We start from the raw sequence: 21,958 nt of genomic DNA, 5'->3' as shown, positions 1-21,958 counted from the left end.
AGGTTTAGGAAGAGAACACCACACATTGAACACCAGGGTGGGACATTCTTTACAGGCAGTATTGCAAGATAAGCACCCAACTGCAGACATCTCGCAGTCACAATGAGTGCTGAACCAACATGATTTTATATGTCTGAAACCGCTAGCTATGCTGCCTGAGGGAAATAATTTCCACCTTAATAGAAAACTGGAAAAAATAAGCTGGTGTTCCAAGTCCTTCAAGCAAGAGTGCTGTTTTAGGAACTGAACATTCTGGAACATTGCGACTGCCAATGGCTTCAGCAGGGTTCGAAATTGCAGGGAGCCATTTAGTTGCTGCTTCTACTACCTTCTTTTTGCCCGGACACCAATAGCTACCAGGAACTTTCCCAGGCCGAATGGAGCCATACAAATATAGTAGTGTTTTAGCCTTGTGTACTTTGGAATGGTTATAAAGAAGCTTAAGAACATATCTGGAGCACAGGTAAAGCATAATAGGTCATACGTAAAGGACAAAATGTTTTCATTTGCATTTCATGAGATTTGCAGTATCCCATGTAGTAGCTCATGGTCCCTCATAGGTAGCTCCTTATTGGGTGATACCAGATATGGTGGAGCTGGTTATAGCTTCTGTTCATCAAATCTCAATTTCGAATCCTGCTGTAGAATATGCAAAAAACACTGCATTCTTCTCTGCGACACGTATAGCAGAAAGATTTCAGGCTTTTCCACCCACGAAATAGATTTTTTTCTCAAAAGAAAATTAGCTTCTATGTTCAATTTTAAAAGTCAAGGGTACAGCTGTTGTCTGTAAATTACTCAATAGTTATAAATCTGGGGAGGATCATAGTGCAGAACGTCCTACTCTCAATCATGCTTAATAAGTGGTCATCCCCTTCACAAACACACACGCCCTCCCACAAACCTTTATTCTGTGTGTCCTTACCTGCCCACTAAACTGGGGCCATCTATCTCAGAGTTCTGCCTCTGGACCGAGCTGTGTTTTTCCTCCTCTGTTCGTCCATCATCATTCTCTATGGCGATGCGCTGGCGGTACTGGGGGCTGGACTCAATCTCTCGGGCAAGTTGAGCTGCTCTGGCCTCACGTTGACGAAATTCGTCAGTATTATCCTTTTCTAAAGGAATGCTGCATACAAAACTCCAGTCACTGAATATATTCAGAAGTGCAGTGGCTGCATATAACAGTACTAAATACATAACAGCATGACTGCTAAATTGGTGCTTCCAAGCATCCACCACCCACCCTGTAGAAGTTCTTGCAAACATCAAACCCATCAGTGATGCCAACATACAAAGCAAATTGAAGTATTTATTTTATAAGACCCATGAATCCTAAATAGCCTTGCACATTAACACTTACGTGTAAGAGGAGAGACTGCTATCATATGTAGTCTTGACGCCGTAATTTTCCTCATTATACTTGAACATTTCATTTGGGTCCCATCCATTGGACTGCAATTGTAAAAAAAAAAATGTTTTAAAAAACACTAAAACAAAATCCTATGCAAGCACAAAATACATGAAACTCATGATTGAGGTCAGATTATCCTCGACATACTTTATGTATTGGAATCAGAGGGTATCAAATGTAATTTTCAAACATTTTCAAATGCTGTAATGTGAGGTCAAAAGTCCTGATCGCAGACTCTGGAAAGAAGCCCTTGTCATGGTGTTTTCTCCCAGGCTTGTTACTTTCCTTTTCTTCTGAGCCCTACTCCAAGCTATCAAAGGAAGGCAAATGTGTTTTGTAACTGAGAAACCAAAAGCCACAACAGTTACCTAAATCTGGCACCCAGCGGATTTCTGGACAGTGGTAAATAGTGCAATAAAAAGCAGTCATACCAATGTACCTGACTTACCTGCACTGTCTCCTTGGTCAGGGTTCAAAAAAGCTGCTTGACCTTTTTGTCACTCCTCCTTTCCGCCACTGTACCCAATGTCTTTCCCTGCAGCTACTCATCTTAAATTGGTGGTGGAAGCAGATTATAGGAATTCACTCCGAGTTCCCCTCTTACACCTAGAATTGTTAGCTGCCCTTTTCCTACACAGGATATACCTGTAAGCACCATTTTACTGTCAAACAGCCCCAGTGGACTACTGAATCTAGCCCCATTGATTCCTATGTGAGAAACTCCTCCTCCTTCCCCACTAAGTAGACAAATTTGGTTACTTACATTGATAATTTTTTTAATATTGTACTTAGGAAAGGTTTGAATGGCTTCGGTTTATTTCAAATATGTTAGTGTACCTTATTTTTTAAGGTTGGTGGTATAATTAGACATCCCTTCTCTCACTTTAGCCTTCAACAGTGTATTATTTCACTATCTCGACCAAAATTGAGTTTTCTTTTTTGTAGATTAAAATTTGTTTAATATGCTGCCCCTGATGAAGAGTGCATCTAACTCGAAACGCGTTGGGCCAACTAAGAAACAAATAAAAAGAAAAGATTGTTTCTTTTAACACAAATGAATCATTGAATTTATGGCAATTATAGAAATTACCTTTATGTAGGTTTCAAAGTGTTAATAGATTTTGCATATTTTTGCTTACTTACCTTTACCCCCGTTAGGCTGATTTGGCCTTTTAGAAAGTGTGCAGGGGACGCAGTCATCTATACTTTGGATTCCTTTTGTTCTTTCCATACATTTGATATATGAGAGATGTTTGGACGGACTACCCGCTAGTGTGTCCTGTGCACCATCTAACAATGGCACAACAAATCCTAACCAAAAAGGAAGCCAAACCCCTGTAAGTGGTAGGCATTGCAGATCACTCTGCATTATTTTACAAAAGACATGCTGTGAGGAAAGACCAGTAACTCCACATAGTTGGACACAGTGGTGTACCGAAAAAAAAATATACACTTTATTAAAGTAATAAACATTATCTATTAAATTAAAACAAGCTCTTTTGGCACACTTCAGAGCTGGAACCAGGATATGTCTAAAAACAGTATTAGTCAATGAAGAACCCACCAACACCTACCACTAATCTAAGATGGATTTCATAACTCTGGCCTGTTGGACAGAGTTTATGAGGCTATCCTAGTTCTAGTGAACAGGGGGAACTATGGAGGTTTGGACAAACCTATCAAGGTAGCATGGAAAGTGGTCAAGGCTAGGTCTCAGGAAAGTTAAGTGGGGTCAGGGGTCCACAATGAGTCTACACAGTGAAATGCACAACAATTACCACAATACACCCCCCAATACTTGATAGGAAAGGTTAGGAAAGGTAAGTAACTAGGCAATATTATCAAAAGTCCACAGGAATGGAGTCCTAACCTGTGAAGTCCAACCCCAAGTTGAATAGCGCCTTGTACCCAAACGTTCACAAAGTACCAATTAAGTGGGTAACAGGTTAGGAAGTGTTCTTGTGGTTGTAAAGATTGATCCAGAAGTCTTTCAAAGGGATTTACAGGCGAGTAAATTATTTTCCGAACTTCTGGGGCAATTCTAGGCAGGAAGAAGGATAAAGAACAAAATGGCGAAAGAACAAGCAAACTATCTTGTGGCATGGACATCTTAGGACACTAACCACAGTTCATAGCCAAACACAGTAAACTTGAAAGCTAGCTAAAAATATAGCAAAAATGGTAGAAATGTAACTGCTGCCACCAGCTTTTCTTTAGGCACATTTTAAAGTAACCAAAAATCCCTTAAATGTAAGTCTAGGGTGATACAAAAGTAACCCCATTGCACTGCACTTTAAGGTGCTTTGTGGAACATGAAAAGTTTACCCAAACAGATAGAGCCAAAAGGGAAACAGTTTCCCAGTACGACCGACCGTCTGTAGGACCAGTCATTTTCCCCACAACAAATTTTCAAAAGGCCAGTGGAGTGAAGCTGAAGGCTTCACTTCACTGTAAAAAGTCAGGACAGTTTAAAACAAGCAAAACGTTTGGGGGTTCATAAAATATAGAGGGAAGGTTGCCTAAAAGATAATTTACACCAACATAAACCCCCTATCGAGTGATGGACAATATAAATACAGTACAAGGTACAGGAGGAGAGAGTAGGTAACCAGGGTTGTTCAATTCCTATAGCGCCCCACTCCCAAGACAAGGATATTTCATATATATAGTAGGTTAAGTCTGCATAGGTTTTTCAGACTTTCAAAACACTATTTTATTTATTTATTACATAAAGCTCACCCATAGCCCTCAGTGCGCACATAAAAGACAACAACGATCAAGAGACTAGACCGGTAAGAGAAAAAGAGTCATAAATACAGCAGGTCAAAGAAGATGCAGCAATAAAACAAAGTTTGATAAAATAAATAACTTTTTTATTGCCTTCTTCAAACTAAGAACATTCGGTATTGCACGAAGGATTGCTGGTAGGTTGTTCCAGAGATCAGGTGCACACAGACACACATCAAAGCTTGTTCCACCAAAGTTAGTTTAAAACGAGGGCAGTAAAGCTCATTTCCCACCATTAGATCTTAGCAACCTTGACATACAAGCATTAGAGAGTCGATCAGCAAATTAATTAGGAGCATTTCCTGCGCAAAATGTACGTATGAGTAAGAATTTTCTGTTAAATTCTATGTTTTAGACACAGCCACTGAAGTGACTTTCTGGCTTCTGCGACAAGGTCTGTCCAGCTCAATCCCCAAACCCCTCTTACTGCACCATTTTGAATAACTTACAAGGACTTTAAGTTAGTTTTCGATGATCCTGCCAGTAAGCTATTACAAACATTTTCGGGTTGACAATGCCACAAGCCAAAAGAGTAAGGTTATTAGCAGATAAATATGGTCTAATCTGCTTAAGCAACTTGATAGTATACGCAAATGATTTAAGATGTGCTATGTGCTTGTTCAGTCTCGGGATGTTAGCTCAGGGGCAACGTGCTCACTTGGAAGCAAGTCAACAAGGAGCAACACAGGTTCGATCCCCGGGTCCGCACTTAGAAACCTCTGGGTATTATGCACATTATAAATAGCCTACCATATCATGGTTAGTGTGGAGTCAAGATAAGATTCCCAAGGTCTTGACAGATGATACACCAGGGATGATAGTCGATCTTGAAATGACCATACCTCTTGTCTAGTTTATTCAGACACTGAGCAGACACCACATTAAGCAACTCAGTCTGTCGTTGAGTGCAAGGGAGTTTGTGGCCATCCACGTCTGAACCAACAAATAAGTTTGATTTATGACAGATTAATCAGAGTCATAGTTCCCTGCCAGCTCAAAAAAATTTGTCTAATTCATTTTTATATATTTATTTTATTGCATTTGTTAAACGGCCAGACCCGGCGTAGTTAGACAGTGGGTAAGTAAATTTGTATGATATATCATACGAATGCAATAAAACAGTGGTATTGTTACAGTGTATATACAGATGGATGGTAGAGCTCTAGTCAAGATGGGTGAGAAGTCTAGCTAAGGTTAGAATTGGTTGAATAACCAGGTTTTCAGTGATTTTTTGAATTGTGGAAAGGACGTTTCAGTCTTGATATTGGTGGGTAATGATTTCCAGTGTCTAGGCACAAGGACTTTAAATCCGCTGCCCCTGCTTTCTCTTTCATATCGTGGGATTTCGAGGTGAAGGTTGTTATTGGATCTAAAGAGTCGGGTCTGAGATTTCTTCGTGACTGGGTTGAGGTATTTGGGACTTTGTTGGCAATGCATTTATGCATGATACTTAATAGTATCCTAGCTTGGATAGGGAGCCAGTGCTTGTCTCTCCTGATGTTGGAGATGTGTTCAGATTTTTTTATGCCTAGGGCGGCACGGAGAGCTTTGTTCTGCATAAGCTAAGGTATGGCTATGTTCGTTTTGGAGGTTCCAAGGAAGAGGATGTTATGATAGTCGAGTTTGGAGGGCTCTTGCTAATGTAACACAGTTTTTGGGTGAGAACAATTTGCAGCTTAGGGAGATGAGTTTAGATGCATAGGCGGTGGAAGAGGCTAGTGTGTTTACTTGCTTTGACATGGTTAAGGTGGTGTCTAAGTAGACACCTAGTGTCTTGACTTGTTTAAGTACTGAGATTGCGGTGCCATCAATGATGAATGATTTAAAAATAGGCTGAAGGGAGTCCATTTTAGAGGATGAGCCTAATATGAGTAGCTCTGTTTTCATCACTGAGGAAAAAGGCTATTGTTTGCCATCCAATTTTGGATAAGTGAGTATATTTGGTTGATGAGCAGTGGGATAAGGATCTGGGTGTCATCTGCAAAGTTGGTATAGAGGACACCCATAGAATCCAGGGCTGCAAAGAGCAACCGAGTATAGGCTTTGTACAGTGTTGGGGATAGGCATGAGCCTTGCGGGACGCCTACGGGAACTGGTATGGTGGTCGGCTGATTCTTTGCCGATGGATACTCTTGATGTCCTGTCTGCTAGGAAGGATTTGATCCAGTCAGTGGCGTCCTTAGATTGAAGTTATTGGCTAGTGTAATGCAGAGTTTATCATGGTCAACCAAGTCGAAAGCTGCCGAGAGGTCCAGTAGCATTAGTAGGCAGAGTTTGCCTGCTTCTCTGGTGGCATCCATTTGGATTTTCAGGTCGAGAAGGGCTGTCTCGTTACTGTGATTAGGGCGGAATCCTGACTGTAGGTACCCCCAGTAGTTGGTGGTGTTCCAAGTGGTTTTGTATATGGGAGTACACTATGTTGTCTATTTTCAGAAGGAACGGTACTGTTGTGATAGGTCTGTAATTGGTGGGTATTGATGGATCTAGGATTGTTTTTTTTTTTTAGGAGGGGCTTAACCAAGCTTTTTTAATGCTGGTAGGGATTGTATTGGTATGAAAGGAAGCATTCACAAATTTGGTGATGATGGGTGTTAGGGTGGGGGCACATAGTTTTACTAGGTGGGAAGGGAATTGGTCTTCTTTACAGTTGGAAGCTTTGAGCTTCGCTATGGTATCTAACACTTCTTTATTTTAGACTGGCGTGAAGTGGAATGGAGTGCCAGGGGTGGTGTTAGCTGGGTTCGCTGTGATGGTGGGTGGTGTTTTTTTCCGCTAGGAGTGTCTTTTTACTATCAATTTTCTTTTGTAATAGTAAGATTTTAGATGCTAGAGCGTCTTGTATAGTGGTGAACCAGGCTCTGCTGGCATTGGTGGGTACACTAATTTGACATGGATTTTCTAGCTCTCCAAGGATAGAGAACAGTTCTTTGCTGTCCGATGAGGCATTGGTGATACGAAGGTTAAAGACATTAGCTTTTTTGGGTGACTACAGCAGATTTGTATTTTTTGTTGGCTTCATTAAAGTCTTTTGCTGATTCTGGAGTGTTGGTTTTCCTATGGAGGTGCTCGAGCGATCTTTTTATGCGTCTAAGGGTGACTAGTTCTTCGTTGAACCAGAAACAAGATCTTTTATCTGGCTTTCGAGTTTTGGTAGTGATGGGAGCAAGAAGTTCAATAGTGTGGGTAAGGCATTGTTGGTAGCGCTCTGCTAGGTAATCAGGGTTGTTGGTATCTGGAATCATGTTAGCTAGGACTTCATTCACGGCAGGGGAGAGGTTGTCTGCTGTGAGCTTTTTGATGTTTCTGGTTTCAAAGGTGTCAGATTTTTTGGTGGTAGTGTGGACTGTTATTGTTATTCAGTGTAAAGTCGGTGACGAAATGTTCTGACCACTTTACAGGGAGGATAGAGTTGATAGTGACTTGTAAATTAAGAGGGAGGAGCCAATCCACTGTTCTTCCTTTGGAATGGGTGGGTTCATTAATCAACTGTGCAAAAATTCATGTCTAACAGCTGTGTGGAAAGCTGATGCTTCAAGATCTAGGGGATAGCTGAAGCCTAGGTTCATATTTCAGAGAATGATACATTTAGTGTTGGGCTTGTTAATAGTAGCGGAATGTCAAAGATAGGGTGAGTGTTTATTTGGTGACCTATATATTACTAGGAAGTTGGCAGTGGTTTTAGGGTTGGATGTAAATTTTACCAGTAGTAGTTCGTAGCCTTGTATTTGTTCCATTGGGCAGGCTCTGATTTGCAAGGAGGTTCTGGCGATTAAGGTGACTCCGCCTCCTTGGGTGTTGGTCCTGTCCGTTCTAAGGATGCTGAATTCTGGGGGGATAGTGATAGCTAGGAGTGGGCCCGCAGCGGGGTGTAGCCATGTTTCAGTGACTACCAAAATATCAAGTTGTTGGTCCACAATGAGGTCATGGATTTCTATGGCATGAGCTGCAAGGGATCGCGCATGGATGAGTGCGCCATTGAGAGTGAATGTGGGAGTGGTACGCAACAGTTTTTTACCTGGTGTAGCACCTAGTTTAGGGGTGTGAGGATTTGTTTTGGGGTTGGTTTTAGGTTTGGTAGCTTTCTTGGAATTGTCTTTACGTTGGCAGTTGTTAGAGGTGGTGTCTAATTTGGTAGGAGTGTTTGGTTGTGGTGAGAGTAGTGGCTCGGTTGTTGGTTCTAGTTCTAGCCCTGAGCCTATTAAGCCTGTCGATACCCAAGGTGGGTATAGTCTTTGTGTTTGTCTCGTTAGTGTGGGGGCGTTTGGCAGAATTCTGACTGAGGTACAGGATAGTTGGGATTACTTTGTTCGTGACGTTGGAATAGGACTTATTGATGGATGCAAATCGCAAGGGAAATGGAGGTAGTGAAGGAAGGAATGGGGTAGGGCAGGGGATCGGGTGGTGGCACCGACATCGCACTTTGGTTAATCCTTCATTGATATTGATGAAGTATCCACCTGTGAACGGAATTGAATGGGGTATTATGCAAAAAGGGAACATGATGGTGGTCAGGAAGACTAGCATTATGTCGATAGGATTGGCTGCATTAAATTCAGGCGCTGATTCGAGGTAAACTAGAGATACTAAGGGGCTGCTGCATTCAATTTCAGAGAGAATTGTAAGCTGGTTCATTAGTTAATGCGGTTGGCACAATGAAGAAATGGGCTATTTCAATAGTCAATACAATGCAGTAGACACCAGATGATGGTAGGCTATTTCAACAAAGTAGTGGGCACAAGGTGACCATTAAGAAGTTACTCTAGTCAATACAATGCAGCGTGCACAGAGTGAACAGTAGACTTATTCCATAGGCAGTGCAGAGGGCATAAGGTAAGCAGGTAGACATTACAAGCCATCAATGGTTATAATATTACTGTATGCTATCAAATTACAGAGATTAGCAATTTCGGCTGCAAAGAACGTGGGGGCAGTGAGAGTTCAGAGGTGGGTAGCTGCATCAAGAAATGTGTTCTGAATTGGTGAGAATAGGATAAAGGTTGGGTCAATGAGAATGAATACCTTGATAGTATTGATCAGCGACACGCGACGACCATCGGGGAACAGGAGGCAAACGGGGCCTTTCGCCTGGCCTTCCGACAGCTACCGCCTACCGGCAGTGCTTGCTGGGTGAAAAGCATGCTGGTTGCTTAGCAACCGCATAGAGCCTTGTTGTGGGCCCGAGTCACGCCGGCCATTTTAGAATGGGCCACGCTTCCTGGATAGTGGCATATAATTCGGGCTCAGCTGTTTTGGATGCGATCAGCTGTGCAGGAGAGATGTGGTTGCTTACTTCGTAGATCAGCTGGATGCGATCAGATGCGCAGTATAGGCAACGTGCCTGGCCTTGGATGGTGGTATCAGTTGGCGAGCGTCTGTGGGGCGAGTGACCTCGGCGATCGGCTGGATTTGCAGACGATGGGAGAAGGGCTCCAGCCCACTGCTCCTCACAGCTGCTGGTGAAGACTAAGGCTGCAGGAGGCAAACAGGGCCTTTCTCTTGCCCTCCCTCAGACGGCTACCACCTACCGGCAGTGCTTGCTGGGTGAAAAGCATGCTGGTTGCTTAACAGGATCGAGCCTCGTGGGCCAGAGTCACGCCAGCCTTTTTAGAATGGCCCACGCTTCCTGGATAGTTGCATATAATTCAGACCCAGCTGTTTTGGATGCAATCAGCTGTGCAGGAGATTTGCGATAGGTTAATTCGTGGTTCTGCTGGATGCGATCAGCTGCGCAGTGTAGGCAGTGCGCAGCAGCACCGGAACAGTTCATGAACTTGGTTGACCTCTTAGGCGGAAAAGAACGGTACACAAAAGATCTAACTCTGCAGAGAGGTCCAGAAGCTTTAACATGGCAGCCCGACCTTTGTCAATGATTTCTACAAGACTGGCCCTTAGATCAAGCAAGGCCGTTTCAGTTCAATGCATTGCACTAAATCCAGATTGGTGACATCAAAGCAAACAATTGTTGTCAATATGCTCCTGGCCCGCCGGTAAGTCGTCCCATCCAAAATCTTTAAAAGAAAAGCAACGTTGGCAATTGGGCAGTAATTACGTGCAACTCCAGGTTCAAGTGTAATTTTTCAGTAGAGGGGTACCCAAACCTCTTTTAGGCACATTGGAACCATTGCGGTCGCAAAGGAGGAAATGACGATGCTCAACATCAGGGTGTGAGGCAGTTGATAGCGCCATTAACTATACCTGCAGTCTAGGAGACACTCTTTCAAGAGGTCAACTTTAAACCTGAAACGATCAAGGATTTCACTTTCAGAAACCAACTGAAAATTAAACTTCGGTGGACAAGCGCTGGAGTTGCTAGAGTCATTGTGTTCTAGTGATAAAAGCGGGGGAGTACACTGCAGACCTTTCTGAAGTGTCTTAATGCTGAGTTGGTGTTCCTAGATTTTCCTAGCAAGTTCAAACTGAATGTTCAAACACCAGCTATTACTAGCTTATCATTAACTGCCAGAGCTCTTTCTACCTTCCAGTTCTTTAAGAATAGCAAACAATTTCTGAGAAGTAGATTGTGGACCTGAGATTCCATTATTGTAATTCTCCCACTTGGCTAACAGGATTGCATATGTGTAGCCTGCTTCTGCATACTTTCCTATGCAGAATAATTTCACCATTAAAACTGCTTATTTTTCGCTTTATTCTTCACATCCCTCACTATTTCCAGGGCTAGAGTATCAATCACCTAAGATAGTATCTACTGGAATTGACCAACTACACTTTGAAATATTGTGCACTTAAGAGCATCATAACTATTGAGAGCTGGCGACTGCTGCAAGGCTCCAGCAACTGTGACATTTTCAACTTTGATTCTATTGCTAATCAGTCTCCTTTAAAGTTAAGCCAGAAAGGTTATTGGCCCAATGGATCGGGCATGTATTTCAGAGCATAAATCGATCGTTCTTCAAAGAATTTCCAATGCAACTTACCAGAGTTTTTCTCACTCTAACACATGCGAAAACGACAGCTCAGATACCGCTATCTTGTGCTATTTTTATCCGTTGATCTATCGCCCTTGATCTATCACGGCACTGAATTGGTTTGCCCGCCCCCAACGCTAACATCACTAGACGCTCAAGATGAGCTCCAACTATTTCAATGACGTTAGTGGGCAGAGTAGCGAAACGTACCCCGTCATCACCAAAGTCATATTATGCAACGTAGAACCAGGAACTTAAACACACACATCCACAACCAAAGCAAAACCTGTGTTTTTTAGAAAAATGAAAAACATTTTATTTTGAAGAAAACAGCCATAGACAAGAGCGTAACAAGTAGTTTTCATTTTGACAACGCTGAAAATAGTTAAGTCTATGAAAACTTGGTTAACTTTTTAGATCACAGTTCATAGCTAGCAAACTTCACATCGTTCTCATTTTTGGTGCAAAGGCAACACTTTTTTTAAATGTATTTGTATGAATCAAAAAGGAAATAGATTTTTACAAAGAACTTTTCAAAGTCAGTTTCTCATTTTGCCTTTGGAGCAAACTTCGTTAGAACAAAAGCAGTGGAACAGCTGGGATTTTCAGCCTTTTACAGCCAATTTGAACTTGCACTGGGAGGTCAAGGTGTCGGCTCACCTAGAGTCTCGAGTAGTATAAGAGCCGGCGAGGAATCTTGGTCTGCAGAGATCGATTGTGAAGGTGCCAAGGTGTCCAATTTAGCCATAATTTGCTGCACAAGTTGAGATGTGGCCTTTAGCCAAGTTGGTTTGTCTCCGCTGATCATTCCTGACCACCAACGAGATTCACTTTCCAAAGTGGGGTCCGAAGAAAAATGGAGATGCAACACTTTTACATCTCCACGTTTCTGGAACCTAGAGGCTTCTATATTGCTGCTTGTTACTGCAACCGCGAAAGGAGAGATTGTTGTGTGGCGATCGTCCCAGATCGTTATCACAAATATGTGGTTAATGATTATTGTCCAAATACTGTTAAGAAGCTGTCGGCCAGTAGGCTGTACCCATGACAGGCACACATCGGAATCATAACTATGTAATATCGAGAATGCAAAATCATATTTCAGTACCCACTTTATAATTGAATATACACAGTACATTCAAATGTAGGCTATAAATTTAAGTTACAATTAACACGTACAATGACTATTCTTTGCGTCAAGTTGAACATTCATCCATCATAAGGTTCATCATGTAGCACACAGCACACTTTCCATCCACGCATGCATAAATATTTTAAAAAATTGCTTACATTGTGTTTTGAGATTCCATTCTTCCGATGTGGCGGAGGACCAACCGCTTCGAATTATAGTTTTCTGAAATAGAAACTTTACTTTCCGGCACCAGCTTTCAATATAGTGAATCGCATAATTTCTTTGTAGATGTTCGACACAATTGGTCCTTCAAATTCTTAGGGCGGTGTATTCAAGGAAACATAACAATGGGACCTTCCATCTAGCGTTCACAGCTTTCCCGAGTCGGTTTCGTTTTTGGTAACATGCCACAAAAATGAATATTAATGGCGATAAGGGTACTGAAAAACCAACTATTTCAAGTAAACGTATGACAATATTTACTTCCATTTTAACAGTATCAAAGCGCCTGTTCCCAATACATTTACGTTTTCTTTCAAAGACTACCTGAGGCACAGTGTAAACAGGCATGGATTTACCTGTACGACAATAGTGATCTGCCCCCTGCTCTCTGCTTGGAGAGTTGAAGCGAGGGGATTAAAGGTATCCGTGAAGGAGATGTACTTTGTCAGACAGAGCTATAGGTAGTGTTTTCCCATGCCCCAGGCAGCCTTGTGAATGATGCTAAGGGTCTTGAATTTGATCACTGGGGCAACCACAAAGGCATCAGAGTTTGTCCAGCCGAAAGGACAGGGTCTGAAGGTACAATAGTGAGGAGAGAGAGGTGCAGGGATCACGGAAGACTGTAGAGGCACAAACGGAGGAGGCTAGGTGTATGTGGAAGTCAACAAGGAGTAGTAGTTTGGAAGCAGAAGTCAGAGGAGAGGGTGTGAAGTCATACAATTCAGAAAGACACTGACAGGGGGTCTGCACATAGCAGCAAGGAGTCGGAGAGACACCCAGCTCGCACACAAGACTTTCAAAGGAGGAATAGCGCTGGGTGGGTATGAGAGAGGTAGGGACCAACTATGGGGAGATCAGGGCAACTCCACCGCCAGGTCGTTTGGGCTGAGGCTTGGAGAGTATCTTGTAGACATCATTGAGGAGGCAGTTAAAAGCAGTGGCAGAGCTGGCATTCAACCATGTCTCGTGAGAGCGAGGACATCGATATCAAAGTCTTCAAGAAGGAGGCAGATGTCAGAGGCTTACTAGCTTCTGAATAGATCTATGCCCTCAACCATATCGATTTCTGCATTGATGCAGGCACGCCGGTTGTCCTCCACTTGTGGGCCTCCATAATAAGATGTTGTTTATAATGCACATTGGCGATACATATTTTTTGCCCGTTATTTCGATGTTTTCTAACACTGGGACACAAACCTTTGGTCTATTGCAATCTGCAGCCACATATCATAGTTCCTAATTTCCAGTGTGTTCAGACTTCATTTACTTTGATTTATTGGTTATTTGTGAAGCATCTACCCCCCCAAAAAATGAGTTTCAAGTCACCACAAGACAAAAAAAGGGTGGGGGCCAGGGAAGAAAGCAACAATATATGATAAGTCATTTATGACACGCCTGTACACAAGTGTTTCTCGATGCAACAAGACAAAGAAGGGGAAGACAAAAGGGGAAGGGAGAGGAAAAGTGCCAGGGAGAGGAAAAGTGCCAGGGAGAGGGAAGTGGAGAGTGGAATAAGCAAGCTTGAGTAAGTGCTAACGGGGTGGCCAGCTCGAAGTGCAAGTAGGCAGGGGACTGGAGGGTTGCAAATGCAGTCCATAGTGCGTGATAGGCCCGGAGGCAGTGCATGGGGCTACTTGTCATGAGGGAGCCTGGTCCCCTTAAGGTTCTGAGAGTGTCCAGTTAACCAGTTAGTGCAGCGGAACAATTACATTAGCAGGGGAGAGAGAGAGAAAGCAGAAGCATAAAGGAAGGTCTTCAGTTGCTTCCGGAACCTGAGGTGTTCCTGCTCAAGTTTGAGAGAGGCAGGGAGGCATCAGCCAAGGGGAGAGATTTACGCCCCCCCCCCCCCCCCACTCTGCCTAGAGAAGCATCTGACCCTCAGAGTTGGAGGTGGATGAGCGGAAGGCTCAAGAAGGAAAGCGCTTATCTAGAAAGAGTTGGATGTAGTGTGGTCCCCGGCCCCAGAAAGTCTTGTAGACAATTTAGAGGGTCTTGAACTTGATCCTTGCAGCCACCGGGAGCCAGTTGAAAGATTTCAGGGCTGGAGAGATACAATCTCTTGGTTTGAGGTCAAGGACAAGTCTTGCAGTCCTGTTCTGCATTAGTTGCAGAGGGCTAAGAGTAGAGGCAGGATTAAGAAAGAGGATGTGGCAATAGGCCAGCATAGAGAGAACTAGGGCTCTTGAGACAGTGGGCTTCTGGAGGGGAAGTGGGAAAAGGAAGAATACCTCTGAGAAGGTGCAGCTGGTAGCGGAACTTCTTAGAGACGTCTGGAATGTGAGGAGAGAAAGAGGGTGGAGTTGAAGATGACACCAAGGTTGTTTGCCTCGCCGTAAGGTGCAGTTAGAGGGCCCAAGGAGGGCAGCCGGAGTGAAAGAGGGAAAGCGGGAGTAGGGTCCCAATGAGAAGGATCCCGGGCTGCTGTCCTTCGTAGGCTTCTTTGATGGCCGAGACCATCCACCGGGCAGTGGAGGCCTTGAATGCCCGATACCCTGGTCTTGAACATCCAAAGGTGATAGAGCATCCGACTTGTGGCGGCCCTTCGTCCTATCCAAGTAGAATTTCAGTGCAGCAGTCTGTGCCTCATCGTTGGGATCGGCAAAGAACATAAGCAGCACTATTTAGTCGTTTAGGTGGAACGCAGACGGCACCTTAGTCAGGAAAGCTGGGTGTGTCCGGAGGACCACCTTGTCCCTGTGAAACGTAGTGTATGGCTCCGAGTCGACCAGCGCCTGGATTTCGCCGATTCTGCGAGCCCAGGTGAGGCAGACCAACAAGGCCGTCTTAATGGTGACCAGCCTGATGTCGCGGACGCCATTGGTTCGAATGGTTTGTGCGTCAGTGCGCCCAGGACTATGTTGAGGTCCCACACGGGGTGCAGCCTCTTAATGGGCAGTTAGAGTCTGGCGAGACCCATCAAATATCTCTTGACAATTGGGTTGGAAGAGGTAAAACACTCCTCCTTTGAGTTTCTATATGCCCCCAATGGCTGCCAGGTAGGTGCAGCAAGTATCCACCTGCACACCTGAATGGGCGAGATGCACCAAAAAGGAGAGCACGTTGTCCAGGGAACATGTCAGAGGGTCAAAGCCCTTAGAGTTTGCCTGGTAGATTTGCTCCTGGCGGCCTGTATGATCTCTAGATTAACATGAGAGAGGCTGAGATGTCCTAGCGTGACCTGTTCAGGAACCACGCAGTGAGGGCTGAATTCTCTGGTGTGTGGTTGATGACCCTGCCCCCTTGCTGCGCCAGAAAATGTGCTGGGCCTGTCGGCAAGCGAATGGGAGACTACCCCCAGGCACATTCGCGCACGCTCGGTACCTCTCCAAAACTGCAGAGCCACAGCTCGCTGCCAGAGCCAGCACAGGCTCCGACATAGGAGACTTGCCTCCATTCCAAGCACCTCGATTACAGGTAACCATGCTGCTCCCTCTTTAACACACCGGCCTCTCTATTTAGAGGGCTGGTTCCGCTCAGATGGCTTTGGACTCCTTTTCCATAAAATTACTTACCCCTCCTCTCTTTCGGCACATAGGAAGCGCCTGTCCCACTCCTCTTCCAAAATCAGTCAGATGGACTCCCCAACGTTGATCCAGACGCCAGCATCCTGCCTTAATTAACTTGGGCTCCAAGGTACTGGCACTACCTATATTATACTACTCCCAGATTGCACCTATTAATTGGGACCCAGTATTTAGTGTGGTTTTCATGTTTTTAGGGTTTCTGCCTCCATCTTAGGGCTCACAACATCCTGAGCTCAACCTAGAAGACCCCTACTCCAACCAGGGCACCCCATCCACTACAAGCGTGACCTAGCACTCAGCCTGCAGTCCGCGATCGGACTTCTGCTTTACCACCAGATATGCCGCATCTCCACCCAAGCTAGCTACAAGTGAATCTCCCAGCTTTAGGTGAGTTGGTTTGCATTATGGAACTACAATGACTGTCACCATGTGTATATATTTACATTTAACCCTCTCAAGCACTTAGCTACTTTTTTTAACACATTTTTTTATTTTTTATTTGTTCCTCACACAGAGTGACCTGACACTCACGGCCCCACAAGAAGGCTTCCATCACCTTAGCCAAAACGTCTGCAGCACCGATGCCCATTCGTTTGGGCACTTATAAACGGCTGCCCCGATATCTCTAAAATACATTTAGACGTAGACCAAGCACGACGTCATACTTTCAGCCCGGCCGAGGAGATCTTTAACCTAAATCTTCCTTTCACAAAACTCATTAAGACTCTGAGTTCATTGAATTGTTTTACATGATGCTCCCACTTATTGTTGAGTGATGTTGTCTATATGCTTATGCTCAGTCATAATGCTTTGAAATAATTATGTTTTTGTATTACACTTTGGGCACTACTGTTGATTTTTTGTGATTTGTGGCAAAAAAAAAGTTAAATAACCAGCTAAATAATAAAAAGCTGTAACTATTTATCTGAAGGCTTATGTGTTTTCACAATTAGCTTGCTAAATGGAAAAAGGCCTTAAAACCCCATTTAGATGTGTGTTGACTAGGGTTTTAACTTACTTGGATTTAATCATTGCAAAGATTTAAATTCTAGAGGGTAGGACCACCCCCCAGTTTCAGTGTCTCTCCGACAGGCTGAGAAGCTCTGAAACCCATGGCCTGGCGGGCCATCATTGAGCTATTAGGATAATGCTGAGGAGGCGAGACTCCTTGATCCTGCATATCACCCTGTGAATCAGGGGAGTGGGCGGAAAGGCGCATGCTGTCATTCTGTCCCACCTGATGTGAAAGGCCTCGCCCAGGGAGCCCGGGCCCTGAACGGAGGCGAAAAGTTGGCACTTCTTGTTGCCCCAGGAGACAAAGAGGGCCACCTGAGGGTGACCCAATTTGCGACAGATCTCCTGCAGCACTAGGTCGTTCAACTGCCACTCGTTGTCCGCCTCCAGGTTGGATTCCCCCGGCAGGTGGACCGCCGTGAGGTAGATTATGTTCTCCAGGGCTCACTCCCACATGCCGACTGCCAGCCTGAACAGTGTGGGGGTGGGGGGGGAGGCGGAGGAGACCTCCCCGCTTGTTGACATAGAACATCCTGCTCGAGTTGTCTGTCTGCATGAGGCCGACCTTGCCCTCAATAACCGGAAGGAAGGCCCTGAGCGCCAGCCAGATGGCCTTCAATTCCAGCCAATTGATGTGGTACTCCTGCCGGGTCCAGGTACCATGGACGCAGTGGTTGTCCAGAGTGGCTCCCCAACCTGAGAGAGAGAGAGGAGTCCGTGGTGATGGTGACCTGTGGTGTAGGTTGCCGGAAAGACTTGTCCGTCCGCAGGTTCCAGGCCCTGGACCACGAAGTGATGTCTGGGTGAAGCAACGGAGGAACATTGATCATCTCTGACTGATGGCCCCGTTCCTGGTTCCAGGATGCTGCAAAGTGCAGCTGTATCCTCCTCATCACGAGTCTCGTGTGGGGGACAGCCAAGAGGACTGCTGAAATGAGACCCAGTAGTTGGTTCCATCAAGCTGAGGACACTTCTCTGCTGTCGAAGTGCACCATGGCCCTCTTGATGCCCGTGATCTTGTCCTCCAAGTGAAAAACTTTCGCGAAGCATGCGTCTCAAATGAGGCCCAAGAAGATCAGTATCTGCGTGGGTTGCAGCGAGTTGAGGTTGAGTGAAAAAACCCAGCTCGTGCAGTGTGTTCATAAGAGTGTGGGAAGTATGTTGCACTGCTTTCAGAGATGTAGCCCTGACGAGCCAGTCATCGAGGTACGGGTAGATGTGTCCCTGCGACCTTAGGAGGGCCGCCACAGAGTTCATCAGCCTGGTAAAGACCCTGGGGGCCGAGTTGAGGCTCAAAGGAATCACCTTGTACTGGAAATGATAGCCCATGATTCTGAATCGTAGAAAGGAACGATGAGGCTGCCAGATCAGGATGTGTATGTAAGCATCCTTCAGATCCAGGGAGCATATCCAGTCTCCCTTGCACAACGTCTCCGCTATCAAAGCTGGCGTAACCATCTTGAATTTTTGTAGAGGTAGGAAGAGGTTGAGGGGGGAAAGGTCCAGCACAACTTATGCACGCCTGGTGGTTCTTCTGAATGGTGAAAATCCTGGAGTAAAAGCCCAAGCCTCACTGGGAGGCTGGGACTTCCTCCACTGCCTGGCTCTCGACGATCGACCGGCTCTCTACCAAAAGAGTTGCTGTCCCCACCTGTGGCAGTAGATGGGAGGAGGGGGGGGGGGGAGGGGGGAAGAGGCTGGGATAGGGAGGCAGTACCCCGTGGAGACTATAGAGAGGATCAGGGGTCTGCGAAATTCTGGCGCAAGAAATGTGCATGGAGAGCAAGCCTGCACCCCACTAAAGAGATGTGGACCCGGAGGGGAGTGTCATGCCTTCTTTCACCCTGAGGCTGTTGCGGAGGAGGGGGACTGGAAAAAGGCCTTACTCCCCCCAAACTCACTTTTTGTTGTTTGCGCCGATGCTTGGACGGCGAACGGCCAGGCTGCCTGAACCTCAGCTCTTGGAAGCTGAGGAACCATCCGTACGTACGCCCCTTCTCAGAGCACTGCTGTGACTGGGTGTACGGTTAGGGAGTGGTCTTTGTAAGGATGGATAAAGACTTGGTCATTTGAGAGCGGTTTTTCTTTTCATCCGGCCCCTCGTCTTTTGTGAAGAGGTCACCCGCTTCGAATGGAAGTTCTATTATGCATTCCTGGACATCCGAGTTGAATTTTGTAGCACACAGCCAGGCCGTTCTTGTCATGTCCGTGGCAATACAGATGGCACGGCCAGAGGTGTCAATGTGGGCCCACGAAGGACGCCGTGATTTCCTGCGCCCCAATCTTGCCTTCGCCAATCCAGCCTTGAATCGTGATTGGCTATGCGCCGGAAGATCTGGGAGGAAATCCACAATTTCCCGCCAGAGCCTTTGGCTAACAGTAGTCAGCATGGCAACAATGTTGGCTTGACGAAGGTACAAGGACGCGTTGGAATATAGCTTCTTCCCTGCACGCCCCAGGATGATCTCCTCCTTGCCTAGCAGCGCAGCAGAGGAGGACGGCGACTGAGGCTTGGAGTCTAGTGATGCTGCAGCGATCACAGGAGTGTGGCTGAGGATGGCCCGATAGCAAGAGTGTATCCCCCTCCATCTGCCTGATGGCGTCCCCGAGGATGGACCCCCTCCTCCCCCATCTGTTGAGACTTCATGAGCCTGAGGAACTTTTCAAAGAACCGGTCCTCGCACGTTGGATTGCTGGTAGAGGGTACTGATGGGTTAGAGGGCAGCTGCTGGAGCTGTTGCGTGCCTAGCCCATATGGACGCAGCGGGAACCTGCCTTGCGCAAAGGAAGGATAAGCTGTAGGCCACATACCTGGTTGACACCAGTCCCACCTCAACGCACGTCTTCCACCTGCCTTCCCTGGAGGGGCGTCGGCCGGATGTCTGGATTTTCTGGCGCAGCAGTCATTTTGTCGAGCTGCTTCCACGTGCCTGCGTAGTGTTGCTCAGCTCACTGGGCCCTGGCCTATACAGGACTCTTGTGTGGATCATGGGGGCTACCCTGTTCCTCAGGCAGAGGCCCGGTAGGCATTTCGACCCCAGCGGATCTCCCGGTACAACTGCATAAAGGCGCCCCCTTGGACATGCCGGTACTAGGGCGTTGCCCCTCGGGGGAAGACCCGGTAAAAGAACCTTCCGGTCCCTCAGCACTGTCACCAGTAGGATCTACTGATCCCTCGACCTGTCGGGCGGTAGCTGATACAGCCTTGGTACTTGGCTGGTACAAGGACCAAGGCGGTCCCTCCCGCTCGGGCGATTCCTTGGAAAGGTGTCTCCCTTCTGGGTTGCACTGGCAAAGAGTGGCCCTATCTTGGGCTTGGATCGATGATAGACAAAGTCCTTTAAGTCCTCTGGAGGCGATCTGTGGAAGAGCTCCCTCCACCTGGCCACTGTTCTTCAGAGACCTCGAGGAAAGCGTGTTACATACGGTACAAGCTTGCCGGCTGTGGTCAGGGCCAAGGCACCGTAGGCAGAGGGCGTGGGGGTCTTTAGTCGGGAAGAGCCGGTCGCAGGATGGACACCTGCTGAACCCTGTAGAAGTCGACATGCGCGGGGGAGGAGTGTGATGCCCGAGGACCGAGTACCTGAATGATAAAAAGACAAAGAAGAAGTATCTGCGCATGGAATTACATGGCCGGAGCCAAACCCAGAAGCGCTGGCGAATTCGGCCTGTTCCAGACGGCGTGGAAAAGGGGACTGAGGTGTGACGCTAGAGGGCAGAGTCAGGGCAGCGCATGCTCCCAGGGCTGCACCCCCGCGGGCCTCTAAATTTATAGTGGAAGAAGGTTTTTTCCGGTGAAAAGGGTTCCGTCTCCAGTCTCTTGGAAGGGACGCCCATGCAGTACGGAGGAAAGGGGACGGGACGCAAGAGCACATGGACTGTACCATCAATTTTCACATGGCTGGTATTACTGCAACCGAAAAAGATACAACACATTCTTTGATTGTCCTTATGATCTGTTAAAGAAATATACAACATTATTGGCATTCAGAAAACATCACAGTGAGTAAACCAAACATCACATCCCTCCGATAAAAAATAAATTGACACTATAGAAAATGGCACCAAAAGCACATTGAAAACATGCACTACTAAAAATTACATTTAAAAACATAAGTTATGTGCCAATTACAGAGATAAAAATACATAGGTTGGTTTTTAATAGTGTAGACTTTTTAAATAAAATAAAGTGATAATAGGGTATAGATTGACGTATAAAGCAATATAAAGTGTCCTAGCGGAGATCGTGGACAATACTGGAAACTACACTAAAAGTTGACTAACCATTACTTGGAACAACAGATGAGCCTATTCAGCAAGCAAGGTAAGAAGTGGAGAGATGCCAGTATCTGTTGTCAATTTCAAACATGTTTTCTTGGTAACTTTGAAAGTCTTTATAAAGATTTACTGAGGGTGCGTGTATGTGAATGTCTGACCCGTTTGTTGGCACCCACCAGACCGCTATCACAATGTTTGACCTTCTCAATCCCGCCAGCGCAGCCCCCTGCGAGCGGACGCCCACAGGTTCAAACTGCCATGGATACTGGAAGAGCATAGATGAGGATGGGGCGAGCCCATTAGGCCCGGAGCAACGTTCAAAGGACACATACGTATGTTGATTGCAGGGGCAGGGTCTTCAAAGGAGAGTCTGGAGACACCGGGTCTGAGGTCGTCATGTGGACAATCGTTGCAGTGCGAAAGATGCCTTTGAGGTGTACATGGAATTTGGCACCTTGAGCCTTCCCATCCCCAGAGCCCCCTTGCGAACGCACGGTCACAGGTGCGAACTGCCATCGATACTGGGGGGTAGGTGGATGAGGAAAGTGCGATAGGCCAGTACACGTATTATTGCATTCCAATATCCCATGACACGCTCATTTGTTTTGATGTGTGAAATGTTCAGCTTGAATTTTTTTTTATTTTTGTATTTAGTTTGGTATGG

General features: G+C 45.9%; 1 protein-coding gene across 12 annotated transcripts in view; it reads right to left on the bottom strand.

The window, feature by feature from the left end:
- The window catches only part of ATXN2L (ataxin 2 like), a 1,584,242-nt gene that overhangs the window by 1,015,149 nt on the left and 547,135 nt on the right, over positions 1–21,958 (bottom strand). For all 12 annotated transcript variants that reach the window (XM_069652163.1, XM_069652162.1, XM_069652157.1 and 9 more), the window contains exons 7-8: positions 1,361–1,452; positions 926–1,126 (exon numbers count right to left, since the gene is read on the bottom strand). In XM_069652163.1, coding sequence (XP_069508264.1) covers positions 926–1,126; positions 1,361–1,452 — 293 coding nt within the window. The remainder of the gene's footprint in view (positions 1–925; positions 1,127–1,360; positions 1,453–21,958) is intronic.

The sequence above is a fragment of the Ambystoma mexicanum genome, chromosome 3p, assembly GCF_040938575.1.
Source record: "Ambystoma mexicanum isolate Mex_15411 chromosome 3p, UKY_AmexF1_1, whole genome shotgun sequence".
Lineage (NCBI taxonomy): Eukaryota > Metazoa > Chordata > Amphibia > Caudata > Ambystomatidae > Ambystoma > Ambystoma mexicanum.
The sequence above is the reverse complement of the archived record's forward strand: the minus strand, read 5'-3'. Positions and strand labels throughout refer to the sequence as shown.